General features: G+C 38.8%; 1 protein-coding gene across 1 annotated transcript in view; it reads left to right on the top strand.

Annotated features, from left to right (window-relative positions):
• Naa35 (N-alpha-acetyltransferase 35, NatC auxiliary subunit) overlaps positions 1 to 15,588 on the top strand; it is an 81,298-nt gene that overhangs the window by 26,862 nt on the left and 38,848 nt on the right. The window contains exons 5-6 of the mRNA XM_070035462.1: positions 605 to 679; positions 3,744 to 3,911. Coding sequence (XP_069891563.1) covers positions 605 to 679; positions 3,744 to 3,911 — 243 coding nt within the window. The remainder of the gene's footprint in view (positions 1 to 604; positions 680 to 3,743; positions 3,912 to 15,588) is intronic.

Genomic DNA, 15,588 nt, shown 5'->3' with positions numbered 1-15,588 from the left:
AGCCTGGCCTATATAAAATATTCCAAGCAAGCCTCAGTGACATAGTTAGAAATTGTCCTAAACAAAAAACAAAATGTATTTGAACTGTGCTTTTGTCAATTAAAAAAATTTAATAAATGATATTGTCTTAAGAATTTCCTTTATTGAAGATCTGCTTAAGAAGTTCTGTTTCTAAAAGTATTATTTGTTAAGTAAAAATCTTTTTAAAATGTATTGTTTTAAGTGTAAAGTTAACTTGAAGTCTTAGTTTAGTTTCATCAGAAGATAACTAGTGTTTTCTGCTTTAAAATTATATTTAACTTTTGAGCTATAAAATGCTACTATATGTAGTGACCAAGCATTTTAAAAAATGTATACTGGGGCTGGGAAGGTGGTTCAGTGGTAGAGCGCTTGCCTTGCATGCCTGAGGCCCTGGGTTCGATTCCTCAGCACCACATAAGCAAAAAGAAAAAAGCCGAAAGTGGCACTGTGGCTCAAGTGGTAGAGCACTAGCCTTGAACTGAAGAGCTGAGGGACGGCACCCAGGCCCAGAGTTCAAGCCCCACGACTGGACCCCCCCCAAAAAATGTATACTTACATGTCATTCCTCCATTCCCTTTTTTAGGATGGCACCATTAAAATCAAAGACCTCACCTTGCCTGAATTGATAGGGATAATGGATACATGTTTTTGCTGTTTGGTAAGAATTAACATTGAACTGGGGATTAAGAATCTGTGATTTAACTGAATATTTAGTTTTAAAACTGTGAACACTAATGTTGAATATGAAATGTATGTGATACAGGGCCTAGTAAAATGGACATAATGAGTGACAAGCTAACTTAGACCACTAGAAGCAGCATTTTATTCTATCTGGGTGCTTTGACATTTTTTTACTTTCTGGGTGAAAGAGCATTTTTTGTTTCTTTGAAGATAATATAGCATTATTGTTCTCAAGTTACCTAGAGAAATGTAATTAGAAGGTTCCACAAGATAATTCAAACAAAGGGAGGTTTAGATTGGCTTTGGGAGATTTTCTTTTTTCTAATATAGAGTAAATGTGGTAAAGTGGTGTATTGTCTACTGTGAAAAAAATATTTTAATGCTATATATATACTGGATATATATATTCTGTAGTCAATGTTTAATTGTAGAAGCATTCTTATTTATACTGCTTTCTTCTTTCTGGCCATTCTTTTAAAAAATATTAACTTTCAATCCTTGTCCTTGTCCTTGTAGATTTTTATTTTGTCAGCAAATATTTGCCAACTGTATTCCAAGTATAACTTTAGTTGTTTTACATACATAGTTTTACGTGGTATTACATTTGTTAGTCACCTGTGTTTTCTGTGTTTTCTTACACTAGATTGCTTTGTTAAGGACATCCATAATCCTAATAACTGATCTTTTGCTCTCTAAAGATGTCTTTTTTTCCCCTCAAAGATAACTTTTTTTTTTAGGTTGGTTGTGGGGCTAGAATTCAGTGCCTTTGCACTGTCCTTTAGCCTCTTTGTGCTCAGGGTTAGTGCTCTACCACTTGAGCCATAGCACTACTTCCAGTTTTTCAGTGGTTAATTGGAGATAAGAGTCTCAAGAAGACTTTTCTGCCCAGGCTGTCTTCAAACCACAATCCTCAGATATCTCAGCTCCGAGTTAGTAGGATTACAGACCAGAGCCATCAGTGCCCAACTAGCCCTCAAAAATACCTTTATTATTATTATTATTTTTTTGTCGATCGGGGAGCCTGAACTCTGGGCCTGGGCGCTGTCCCTCAGCTCTTCGGTTCAAGGCTAGCACTCTACCACTTGAGCCACAGTGCCACTTCCGGTTTTTTCTGCTTATGTGGTGCTGAGGAAGCGAACCCAGGGCCTCAGGCATGCAAGGCAAGCATTCTACCACTAAGCCACCTTCCCAGCCCCTATCTTTATTATCTTTTAGCTTTGTATATTTGTAGTCAGTTGAGGTAAAGGAGAAGGCAATAAGCTGAGAAACAGTTTGCCAATGTGTAAATGGTTTTATTATGATGTGGAGGTTAGAGAGGAGAGAATAATTATTATGTCTGGGTTAGGAGAGTGAGGAAGTGATCTTGATGCGTGGTACTGAAGCTAATGGTGGATAGATTACCAGAGGAGTAACAGTATTTCACTGTTTGGGGAATCATGAATAGCTGCTTGTCACTGAAGTCTTACAGGTAGCCATTTGAGAGGAATGTGTTACTTTTTGAAAAGGAAGGCAAGTTAAACAGTGTAGGAATTTTTCTAAAATTGTAGAATACAAAGTTCTATGCGACTCTTGAGCTTGGGCTTTAATAGATATATGGTTTTTAATTTAGAAAGTCTTCTGTATAAGTTATTCCAATTATACACCTTACAACAGTTTTTTTCTCATCCATTTTCTTTTTCTTTTTCTTTTTTTTAAATACAGTAGCAGCTATCTAGATCCATTGTAGATTTCTTGTAAAATGTAATAGTGTAAACTTTGGCAAATTATTTAAACTCTGTTCCTTTCTATACAAAAGAGGAAAATTACCTTCCTCAAAGGGTTAGGGAAAAAATTAGAAAAAAATTACAAACCTTCCTAATATGTTACTTTGGATATAGTAGTTTCTCTTTTTTCATTGTTACTATAAGGGTTATGTCCACCGGGGGAGTTAGAGCTTATTGCCTGTTCTTTACTCTCTCCCAGTTTTTCCTTCCTATCCTCACCCACAAATTATATAGTTCATTTTCAACATAGTGTTTATGAGTATATCTCTGCTGCATTTGTTCATCATTTGTCCCTCCATTTCTGGTATAGTAGTTTCTTTTTTTAAAAATGTCTTTATTGAGATTAAGTGATTACATAAACTTCACAATATTGTAGGATAGTGATACTTAGCTAAAGTCACAAACAATTTAACCTTCACAAGGTGAATTGTCATTATCATGGTCTATAAAGCTTCTGAACTCTACAAACTTGGACAATACAAGTATTTCTTCCAAAAGGTGATAGGTACATTTCTTTCCTTTTGCTTAGTGTAAGCTGTTACCTCTTTCTTAAACTGACTATTGTTGGCATTCCCAGTTTTCACTCTTCTCTTGAGCCTGTCGTTGTGTTTTAGAAAGATGCCTGTGGAAGTATAGAATTAGGAAACAGGAAAACCATTTTCTAATATTGGAATAATCTAAGATTTGATGCTGTTGGTTCAATTGGTAGTTGGTATTGGAGCATAAAAGCTAGAGGCAAAGAACATCATTAGTTCTAAACTTGTGAGTTCCTCAGTGTATGGATTTTTATTAATTACATAGTAGAACTGATTCTTTCCAATAATGTATAAGGAGACAATTTGCAAGTAATTTCGCATACTGAATTACTAAATATGGGAATGCTTTTCATATTACAGCTAATCATTTATAGTATAGTTTGAGTATCTGTAATCTGAAAATCCAACATGATTCAGCATCCCAAAATTTTTTTTATTTTTTTAAGGCATATTGGATTTCAGGTTAGGGATACTCTGTAAAGTCTGTGCAATACTCCAAATCCAAAAACTCTGAAACCGGAGGCATTTCTAGATCTAGGCATTTTAGATAAGGATATTCTTGAAAAACAGTGAACGTGAATTAATAATAACTCAAGTCCTTCCTGTCCTTTCCTTTAGCTTTTAAATCTTGTGATTAATCTCATATTTATTTGGGTCTGTGGCACTCTGGCTTTTGACCTCTGGATCACTATAGACTTTGCACTCTGTATTCCCTTAAATGTGTTCTTTTGTTTCTTTCTAGATAACATGGTTAGAAGGCCATTCCTTGGCACAGACAGTGTTTACGTGCCTTTATATCCATAATCCAGATTTTATAGAAGATCCTGCCATGAAAGCTTTTGCTCTGGGAATCTTGAAAATCTGTGACATTGCAAGGGAAAAAGTTAATAAAGCTGCTGTTTTTGAAGAGGTAAGATTATGTTAATAAAGGAATTCTTGAAAATTGTTGACTACCTTTTTCATTGTGATGTACTCATTTTGTGATATCTATATTTTTGAATATAATATCACCAGTTTTTGCTTTTTTGTTTTTCTGGTGCTACTGCGGTTTGAACTAAGGGCTTTAAACTGGTAAACAGGTGCTCTACCTCTTGAGGCATGCTTCCAACCCTAAGTCAGGTCTTCAGAATTATGCAATTGCCAGGTATGGTGGCATTGTATCTATTGAGCTGAAGGAGGAGGATCAAAGTTCAAGGTCAGTGGGCTACATTGCTGGTGTGGCATGTGCCTGTAAGTCCTGGCTGTTGGGAGGCTAAAGCAAAAGGACCCATGTCAAAAAAGTACTGGCTGAAAGTATCTAGTTCTATTCAGGTTCTGTATTGTTACTCTTGCAAATAATTGAAACTAAATTATATTTGGATTTCTGTGTATATTAGTGTGAGAAAATTTCTTTTGCTGTAAATAATCTAGGACATAAAAATGTAGTTCATATTTTATCTATAAAACCTTTTTAAGCCAGGCGCCAGTGGCTCGTGCCTGTAATCCTAGCTGCTCAGGAGGCTGAGATCTGAGGATTATGGTTCTAAGCCAGCACAGCCAGGAAGGTCTGTGTGACTTTTTTTTTTTTTAATTTTAATTTTTTTATTTTTTCTGTTAGTCCTAGGGCCTGGGTCCTATCCCTGAGCTCTTCAGCTCAATGCTGGTGCTCTACCATTTGATCCACAGTGCCACTTCCAGCTCTTTCTGCTTATGTGGTGCTAAGGAGTCGAACCCAGGGCCTCATGCATGCAAGGCAAGCACTCTACCGCTGAGCCACCTTCCCAGCCTGCCATCTGTGAGACTCTGGTCTCCAATAAACTACCAGAAAGCCGGAAGTGACGCTGTGGCTCAAGTGGTAAGAGCGCTAGCCTTGGGTTGAAGAGCTGAGGGACAGTCCCCAGGCCTACAGTTCAAGCCCCACAGCCAACTAAAAATATAAAAAATATAACTTTTTAAACTGACAGTATTTAATCTTTTGTTTTTTTTTGGGTCCGGTCGTGAGGCCTGAAGTCTGGGCCTGGGCGCTGTCCCTCAGCTCTTCAGCTCAAGGCTAGTGCTCTACCACTTGAGCCACAGCACCACTTCTGGCTTATTTGCTTTTTGCTTATGTGGTGCTGAGGAATCGAACCCAGGGCCTCATGCATGCAAGGCAAGCGCTCTACACTGAGCCACCTTCCCAGCCCCGACAGTATTTAATTTTAGCAAGGATAATACATTGGCACTTTCCTGTTTTTGCTTGTAGAAAGGCATAGATACAGTTGTTTGGGGAAGAATTTTACAACATTTATATGTATATACATATATATGACAAATGTGGAAACTTTGTGCCTATATTTGTTAATCAAGAGATTGTAATGGTGAACAATGCCGTCATTGGTGTTAGAGGTTAAGTAAATTATGGATAGTTTATTAAACATAATGACTGTATGAGGAGATATTTCCTTTTTTTTTTTTTTTCTTTCAGTCATGGTGCTTGAACTCTGGGCCTGAGCTCTGTCCCTCAGCTCTTCAGTTCAAGGCAAGTGCTCTACCACTTGAGCCACAGTGCCACTTCTGGTTTTTTGATAGTTTATTGGAGATAAGAGTCTCACAGACCTCCTTCCCCAAGCTGGCTTTGAGCTGCGATCAGGTGTGAGCCACTGGTGCCAGGCAAGGAGCTATTTCTTGAAAGATAAAGCAGTCTAGCTACTTAGGAGGTAGAGATGGTTTAAGGCTACCTTGGGCAAAAATCATGATAGGTTGGCCTGCATTTCAGTAAATTAGTTGAGTGTGATGCTGCATTCCTTGGGCAAAACAAAAGATAGTTGGCCCGCATCTCAGTAAATTAGCTGAGTGTGATGCTACATTCCTGTATTCCAGCTTACAAGGGAGGCATATGTACTTAGGAGCATCTTGGTCTAAAACTGGCTGTGGCCAAAAACTAGAGATCTTATCTGAAAAATAATTAAAGCAAAGAAAGGCTGGGAGTGGATTTCAAGTGGTACAGTATTTGCCTAGCAAGTGTGAAGCCCTGAGTTGAAACTAAAGTTACTACTCCCCTCTAACAAAAAGAAATTGAAAAGCAGGACATATTATAGCTAACTTCATAAGCAGAAAAGTGGAAAGCACTATACCAACGGTTTGCCCTCTCGATGTAAAGTTTTTTTCCTATGCATTGAATTTTTCTGATTGTTCTTGATTCATTTAAAAATTAGAAAACAGAATCCTGGCGCTGGTGGCTCATGTCTGTAATCCTAGCTACTCAGGAGGCTGAGCTCTAAGGATTGAGGTTCACAGCAAGCCCGGGCAGGAAAGTTTGTGAGACTCTTATCTCCAATAAACCACTCAGAAAACTGGAAGTGGCTCTGTGGCTCAAGTGGTAGAGCACTAGCCTTGAGTTGAAGAGCTGAGGGACAGACAGTGTTCAGACCATAGTTTCAAACTCCATGACTGACCAAAAAAATAAAAAAAAAAATTAGAAAACAGTTGGTTGCTGGTAGCTCACATCTGTAATCCTAGTTTCCCAGGAGCTGAGATCTGAGGATCTTGGTTTGAGGCCAGCCCAGTCAGGAACGTAAGAAACTGTTATCGCCAGTTAATCACCAGAAAACTGAAAGTGGATCTGTGGCTCAGAAGTGGTAGAGAGGTAGCCTTGAGCAAAAAAGTTCAGGGACAGCTCCAGGCCCCGCATACAAGTCCCATGATCGACAAAATAAACAAAGCAAAATAAATACAATATTAATTTTCCTTGTAAAAATCCTTAAGAAATCTAATAATTAAGTAATGAATCCATTTTTTATTCTTATTTTTTCTTTGTTATTATCCTTAAGCAGTGGTACAAAAGGTTTTCAATTAAAGATATTTAATTCCTATCATAAAAATGTTCCATCAAGTAAAAAAAATTGTTAAAGCTGTGCAGTTATTTTTGTTATTATAAAGTTGATGTACACAGGGGTTATATATTGTATTAACAGTATATTATTGCTGGGTGCCCGTGGCTCATGCTTGTAATCCTAGCTACTCAGGAGGCTAAGATCTGCAGATCACAGTTCAAAGCCAGCTGGGGCAGGAAAGTCCATGAGCTCTTATCTCTAATAAACCAGTATAAAATCGGAAGTGGAGCTGTGGCTCAAGCAGTAGAGCACTCGCCTTGAGCTGAAGAGTGCAGGGACAGCACCCAGGCCCAGAGTTCAAGCCTCACGACCAACCAAAACAAACAAAAAAAAAGAGTATATTGTTTTAGGGCTGGGAATGTGCTTAGTGGTTAGAGTGTTTGCCTACCATGCATGAAGTCCTGGGTTGATTCCTTAGAACCACATACATAGAAAAAGCCAGAAGTGACACTGTGGCTTATAGTGGTAGAATGCGTTAGCTTTGAACAAAAGAAGCTCAGGGACAGTGCCCAGGCTCTGAGCAAGCCCCAGGACTGGCAAAAAAGAAAAAAGAAAAAAGAAAAAGTATATTGTTTGTTGGGGTGATGTCAGCATTCATTCTTTTTATTGGGGAGGGTCATTCATGGAGCCTGAACTCAGCCTGGGCGCTGTCCCTTAGCTCTTCAGCTCAAGGCTTAGTACTCTACTACTTGAGCTACAGCACCACTTCTGGCTTTTTTTGCTTATGTGGTGATGGGGAATCAAACCCAGGGCCACATGCATGCAGGGCAAGCACTCTACCACTGAGCCACCTTCCCAGCCCTCATTCTTTCATTTTTTAAATTTCGTGCTGGTCTTGGGGCTTGAATTGAGGCCTTTGTGGAGCTGTTGGCTTTTTTTTTTTCCCCCTTGGGGTAGTACTCTTCCACTTGAGTCACTCTTCTGCTTTTTGAGATTTGTTTTTTTTCTAGTTTTCCTAGCAGTTTTAATTGCATCATGAGGTTATTTACTTGAGCTGTTTCTATTTTATGTGTGCACTTAGGGCTATGAACTTTCCCCTCAACACTGCTTTTGCTGTATCCCAGAGGTTCCGTTCTGATGTGTTTTCATTTTCATTGAATTGTAAGAACTTTTTAATTTCTTCTCTGACCCAGGTGTTATTCAGCCTTCATGTATTTGAGTGATTTCTGCAATATATTTTGTTGTTGAGAACTAGTTGACTTAATTGTGGTCAAATAGGATGCAAGGAATTATGCCAATCCTTTTGTATTTGCTTAAGTTCTTTGTGTGCACTATAACTACCTATTTTGGAGAATGTTCCATGGGCTGCTAGGAATAATGTGAATTGGTTCCTTGTGGGTGGAATTCTGTCTGGCAAGACCATTTGGGTTATAGAGGCTTCTTTGCTTATCTTTTTTTGTTTGACCTGTCCTTTGGTGAGAGCAGGGTATTAAAAATTTCTCACCATTATTGTGTTTGAGTCTATTTTGTTCTGCAAGTATTTGTTTAACATATTTAGGTGCTCCATTGGTGCATAGATATTGACCACTGATTTCCTCTTCTTAGATTTTTCTCTTTATTAATATGCAATGACCTTCCTTGTCTTTTTGTTCTGATTTTAATGAGAAGTCTATTTTATCAGATATTAAAATGTCTATTCCTACCTTCTTTCAAAGTGCATTTGCATGGAAGATCTTTTTTTTATCCCTTCACTCGGAGTTTGTTTCTATCTTTTACTGTGTCATGGATCTCTTGGAGACAAATGGATGGATCCTGTTTTTGAATTGTTTATATTTAGGGTTATTAGAGATGTGTTATGTTTCCTGCCATTTTCTTGATTTATTGTATTTTTGTTTCTTTCTTCTTCCTGTGCTTACTAAATTAAGCTTCTAGTGATTTTTTTTCCAGATATTTGTCCTTGACTTTGATTGTTTTCTTCAGATTGTGTTTCTCCCTTTAATGTTCTATGTAATGCTAGTTTAGTGTTCATTAATTCCTCTAATTTTTGTCATGAAAAGTTTGGTTTTACCATGAAACGTAAATGATAGCTTCTCTGGGTATACCAGAGTTGGGTTGGCAGTTGTTGATCTTCAGGGCTTGGATTATTCCATTCCAGGCTCTCCCTGTGTTGAAGGTTTGTGTGGAGAGATCTATAGTGATTCCGATTTTCTTTGTAATATAGCTCCTTCTTTGATTTTATAGCATTTACAATCAATTCCTTTCTATTCAAATCTAATGTTTTTAGTATAATGTGTCTAGATGTGTTTCTTCTTGGATCCTGTCTATTAGGTGTTCTATATTCTTCTGTTAGATCTGTGAGATTTTTTTTCTTTTAAGATTGGGGAAGTTTTCTTTTACTTTTTCACTCAGTATGTTTTCCATCCCTTTACTATTCTTTGCCCTCATTGATCCCAGTTATGTGTAGATTTCTTGGTGGAGTCTGCCATTTCTTGGATTTCCCTTTGGTAGGTTCTGAGTATTTTTTTCATACTTTTGACTCTTTGTTTTAGCTCCCCTGTTGATTTTTTAAATTTTTATTTCTTGTTTTTTTTATGTTAATGTGATACCAGGAATTGAACTCATGGCCTCATGCATGTTAGGGAAGCACTCTACCACTAAGCCACATTTCTATGCTCTACCTCCTCTGTTTGATCCTCTACCCCTGATATTCTATATTCATTTCACTTATTCTATTACCTATGGCTTCCACTGTGGTTTACATGCAGACATTGTACTTTTTATACTTCTGAGATCAATTCTCATAGAGTTAATGCCATTTTTTTTTTTTTTGTCGGTCATGGGGCTTGAACTCTGGGCCTGGGTGCTGGCCCTCAGCTCTTCAGCTCAAGGCGAGCGCTCTACCACTTGAGCTATAGCGCCACTTCTTGTTTTCTAGTGGTTTATTGGAGATAGGAGTCTCACGGTCTTTTCCTGCCCGGGCTGGCTTTGAACCCCGATTCTCAGATCTCAGCCTCCTGAGTAGCTAGGATTACAGGCGTGAGCGACTGGCACCCGGCATTAATGCCATTTTTTAATGACATGCATAGCATGTCCATTTTTACCTCCATTTCTTTTTGGGCGTCCTGAATTTTCTTTGTCATTTGTTTTTGGTGCTCTTGCATTTGTTTTTGCATCTCCCCTTTTATTTTAATGGCCAATTCTGCCATCAGTTCTTTAATGCTTTTGCCCACCATCCATTCTTCACTCTCAGTGGGGTCCTTCTCTGGATTGTTGTTGGCTTTGGATTTGATTTGTTTTCTTGATTGTTCATGAATCTTGTAATCTTTCCTTGTGATTTATGCATTTGGATTCAGGGACTGTCAGGGCTGTGGCCCGACTGTAGCCTGTTCGCACTTTACAGGTAGTAGCCTTCGCTTAGCCTGGGCTAGCTCGCATTGGGTGAATTAACTTACACTGGGTCCCCTGTCCAGCAAGCACCTTTGCGCACCCGGCGCCAGGTTAGCTGAAAGGAGCTCGGTCCATTCTTCAGTGGGGTCTGAGGAGACTAGCTTCAGGTCTTCTGGATGGGCATGCTTTGGTAAGGGCGGGCTCCCACGGGTGTGTGGGACCCTGTTTGCACTCTGGCCCTGGAGTGGCCCGCACCCTTCAGGTGCCAGTGTTTGGCTGGTGGCTTGTGCAGGTGTGGCCCCACGCTCCACGGCTTCGGGAGAGGAGTTGATGCTCTTTTGGACCTGTGTGCTGTGGATAGCTGTGGACAGACTAGCTTGGGATTCCGGTTGGCCGTGCACTTCGGAAGGGGTGGGCGCCTATGGCCCATAAAATTGTTTTTGTATTGTTTTAAAAGGGGCCCGGCTTCTCTGCCGATAGTCCTGGAGTCCGGGTCAGCCACGGAGCTGGAGGTTCTCTGGGCCTGGGTGTCGTGGTGCCTCGCCGCTGTTCTCTTTGCCTTTGTGTGCTGTCTGGATCCAGCGCCGTGGGAGCTGCGTCCGAACGCTGTGCTCCACTGTCGGTCCCGGACTCCTTGGTTGCAGCCAGTCCGGCGCTGGATGGGGGAATGGGCGACGAATCTTGGCAACTTTTCATCCTTATGTGTACAAGCTAGGATTTCTTTTCAGTTCCTGTGGTTCTGTGCTTGTTCATCTATTGGTTGTCGTTGATATTTTGCGGAAAAGTGTCTCTGGTTAGAGAGAAGTGGGCAATTCCCTATTGTTTCGCCGCCATCGTCTTCCCCTCAGTAATGCATTCTTAGTCATTATTTAATCATCTAATTGTTTTCCTTTTTTTGTCGGTTGTGGACCTGAACTCTGGGCTTGGGCTCTGCCCCTCAGCTCAAGGCTAGCACTCTACCACTTGAGCCACCGCACCACTTCTGGCTTTTTCTGCTTATGTGGTGCTGAAGAATCGAACCCAGGGCCTCATGCATGCAAGGCAAGCGCTCTACCACTGAACCACCTTCCCAGCCCAATCATCTAATTGTTTTAAAATATATTTTTTTTTGGTCTGTTGTGGGGCTTGAACTCTTGCTCTCAACTCTGAACTCTACCACTTGAGGCACAGCACCACTTCCGGTTTTATGGTGGTTAATTGGAGATGAGTTTCACGATCTTAACTGTCCGGACTGGCTTTGAACCATCATGATCCTCAGATCTCAGCCACCTGAGTAGCTGGGATTACAGTCGAGAGCCACTGGTGTGCAGCTTGTTTTATAAGGTTTAATAAGAATAATCACAAATGGAGGGAAGGGGAACAACAGAATGGTGACACAGAGGACAAGGGGGGAACCCATGCAACAGTGACATACCTAAGAGAGTGTTGGAAATGATCTGTACAACTTGGGAGGGGGAGGGAAAGTAGGAGAAAAATGAGGGAAGGGTTAGCAAGTTTGACAAGAAATGTACTTATTACTTATGAACTGTAACCCCTCTTTATATCACCTTGACAATAAAAAGAATAATCACAAATGGCTTATTTATTTGAATTGGATGCTTCTGAAGTTCCTAGTTGCTATCCTACTTTGTTCTGATATATATCGCCTGAAGTAGATACATTTCACCTGCCTTGAAAAAAAATGGCAAGGACAATTTTCCTATTAAGCAACATTTTCTTCTTGCATTGTGAATTTTGCAAAGTGACCTTAGTGTTAACTGTGAGTATTTCTCTTTCTTGTAGATCTATATTCTTTTGTTTTGACTTGCAAATCTGAGGAATATGTTTTTTCCTTTATTTTCAAATTAATGTGCTCATAAGCTTTAGGTTTAAGCTCCTGTGAGAGTTTTTTAAACTATATATTTTTTTCTTTTCTTTTTTTTCTTTTTTTGGTCCTGGGGATTGAACACCAGGACATTGCACTTGCTAGGTGAGTGCTTTGCCACTGAGCTATATCCCACCCTCCTGTGAGAGTTTTTAATTCTTTACTCTGTCTGGTCCAGTCATCTTCCTCTAGTTTATTCTTCCCATAACTATCATTTATTTTTCTAAAAATCAGTAAATCTCATATTTAGATTTGCTTATTGAAAATTTTCATTGTATGCATTTTAATAAAAGTAATACCTATACATATTTTTTAAGTTAAATATCTATGAAGAGTTGCAAAGAAAAACCCTTTGCTCTTTCTTTGTCATTCATAAGTTCTTGATAAATTCTTTTAGTTATTTCTTAATGTATTTTTATATTTGTAGATAATAACTTTGATTTCTTGATGTAAGGATTTCAGAATTTTAGCTCTGTATTCCTTCATTATTCCCTTGTTCCAAATAGTCATCCAGTATGGGGTTAATTCATTGTTCAGTACTGATATTATGATTACATAAATATTAATGACAGGTGAGTTCATTAACTCATTCAAAGTTTGTTTCTCGGGGAAGTGATAGCTATTTGCTTTTTTCTTTTCTATGTACTTTCTCCCTAATTCTTTGCCCTCCTATTTTGTGAATCATATCAGGTAATCTGTCAGTTTTCATATTTTTGGAAAAGCTACTCTTGTAGTACCAGGCTGCATCAGTTGCTTTCTATGCTGATTAGTCAGGTGTCATTCTACCTTCCTATCCTCTCTTCTGGGAATTCTATTTCTTCTTCTCATTGGATTTCTTGTTACCTAAAGCTCATGCCTATATTGTTAGTTTATTACTTTTCTTTTTTTTGGGGGGGGGGTTAGTCGTGGGGCTTGAACTCTGGGCCTGGGTGCTGTCCCTCAGCTCTTCAGCTCAAGGCCAGTGATCTACCTCTTGAGCCACAGCACCACTTCCAGTTTATTACTTTTCTTGGTGGAAGTATCTCCAGTTTCTCAGGGTACAGGTAGGGAAGATTTTTTTCAGAAGATATATGTGTTAAAAATGGATTCTCTTTTGTCACAATTGATTGATTGATTGGCTGTAATAGAATATACATTGTAATGGAATTCTAGATTGACTGATAATTTCCTTTGGAATTTAGGTATCATTTTACTACTCTGTTAATTCTTGTGTTTCATATTTCCTTTGTTTCATATGTGGCGGTATTTTATCTTTAGAAGCATGTAAGATCCACCCCCCAGTCTTGTCCTGAAGCTTCAGCTCTGGGCTTGGACCTATCCCTGAAGCTTTTGTGCTCAAGGCTAGCACTTGATTACTGGGGCTTCAAATTGGGATCCTCAGATCTCAGCCTCCAAACTAGCTACAATTACAGACATGAACCACCACACCACTTTTTTTTTGGGGGGGGGGTCAGTCGTGGGACTTGAACTCTGGGCTTGGGCTCTGTCCCTGTGCTCTTCAGCTCAAGGCGAACGCTCTACCGCTTGAGCCACAGCACCACTTCCAGATTTGCCTTTTTAATAACCATACCTTATGCATAGTCATTACCATTTCTTAATGATCTGTTAAGACCACTATGTCTCTCTGTAGATTTATTGTGTAATTTATAACACTTCCATCCTTACTTGGAGTTCATTCGTTTATCACACTACTTTGGTCCTTTTTTAGACTTAAAATACTTCCTTCATTATAATCACTCTTGCATACACTTCCAACTCCTCTTTCTTTTCTTTATTGTACCTCAATCCTAGTTAAATCAGACCTTTGCCTACTCTACCTTTAAAACTGTCTTACTGCGGGCTGGGAAGGTGGCTCAGTGGTAGAGTGCTTGCCTTGCATGCATGAGGCCCTGGGTTCGATTCTTCAGCACCACATAAGCAGAAAAAGCCGGAAGTAGCGCTGTGGCTCAAGTGGTAGAGGGCTAACCTTGAGCTGAAGAGCTGAGGGATAGTGCCCAGGCCTACAACCTACAACCCCTCTCCCCCCCCAAAAAAAAAAAAAAAACCCAACAAAAACTGTCTTACTGTGATTGGGGGAAAAAACCACACAGTCTAATTAGTCCTACGTTCAGTTTATGACTGAATGTAACTTGAGTGCTGTCTAGAAATACTTACATTTCTGTAGTTCATTCATTCCTATTCTTAGATTTCTGACACTTCTACTAGCCTCACTTTATGTACATGATCCACCCCTCTTCCTGTACTGTGTAATAGAAGGAATTTTCCTCTCTCTGCACATGTGCCCTATATTTAGGTTCATTTGAATATAGAATAGTACTTCTATTATATGGATGAACCTTCTCTACTGTAAAATGTGATTTCCTTCCACTTGTAAGTTGATCCTATACCCTACCATATATTCAAAGATAGTTCTTTAGCAATATTTTTATGACACTAAATTGGTTACTTCATTAGATCATTCACATTAGTACACAAATGTGCTTTATGACCCTGTCTCTTAGAACTACTAGTAGTTCCTTAGCATTATATTGTTTTTCATCTTCTGTCCCTATCTCATTTTGTCTTTTTAGTCAGATTCCTTAAACTGTTGTGCATACCCACAGTCTATGGTTCTCTCCTTTTTTGAATTTACTCCAATCATGTTTTTAGCTTTTCTTCCCTTGAAACTGTTTAATTGTATTGATCACAAATGTTAGTGTTGATAAACCTACTGATTAAGGTTTGGCTTTAAACTTACAGCAAATTCTGATATATAGCTATCATTTCATTCTTAAGATAAATTCTTTGCTTTTATGATGCTGGTTTCTTACCTTATTAACAAGAAACTATTTTCTTGTTATTACTAAACCAGCATTGTACAATAGAACTGTAATGCAAACCATTTGTGCCATTTGAAATGTTCTTGTATCTGTGGGGAAATATTAATTGTATTAGGGTACTCTTTTTGAACTAAATATTCTAAATTTGGTCTGTATTTTAGTCTTGAAACACATCTCAGTTTTAACTAGCCACATTTTAAGTACCCAGTAGTGTGTGACTACATGACTCTTATATTGGACAGCACAGCACAAAACATTTCTGTGGCTCAGGCTCAGCTTTCCATCTACTTTGAATATGTATTCACTTTCTGCTGATCTCCTACAGTTTCACATTTTTAAATAGTCTTTTCAATAGAGCCCAAATTTATGTCTTTAACTTAGACCTGTTTCCTGAAACTCATACTCATATATGCCTAATTATCCATGTGTATCTCAGACTTAACATTTTGAGAAAGGAGCCATTTTTCTACTTTAATTTGTTCTTTTGCATATTTCAATTTCAGCAAATGGTGTGACTTCATTCTTCGGATTGTGCAAACCAAAAGCCTAGAGTTATTTTTTACTCTGTTTCTCCTTATATTCTACTTCTAAACTCTCAGGAAATACAGTGAACCAAAAACATTAGCACACTTTAACCTGAAAATCTAGCACACTGCCTTGTGTATGCTATCACTCATGAACTAAGAATGATTTTTTTTCAATGGTTAATGGGTAAATTGTTATGTC

Source organism: Dipodomys merriami, unplaced genomic scaffold, assembly GCF_024711535.1.
Source record: "Dipodomys merriami isolate MVZ:Mamm:240054 unplaced genomic scaffold, mDipMer1.0.p SCAF_26, whole genome shotgun sequence".
Taxonomy (NCBI): domain Eukaryota; kingdom Metazoa; phylum Chordata; class Mammalia; order Rodentia; family Heteromyidae; genus Dipodomys; species Dipodomys merriami.
Note: the sequence above shows the minus strand (reverse complement) of the source record. Positions and strands in the feature narration are given on the sequence as shown.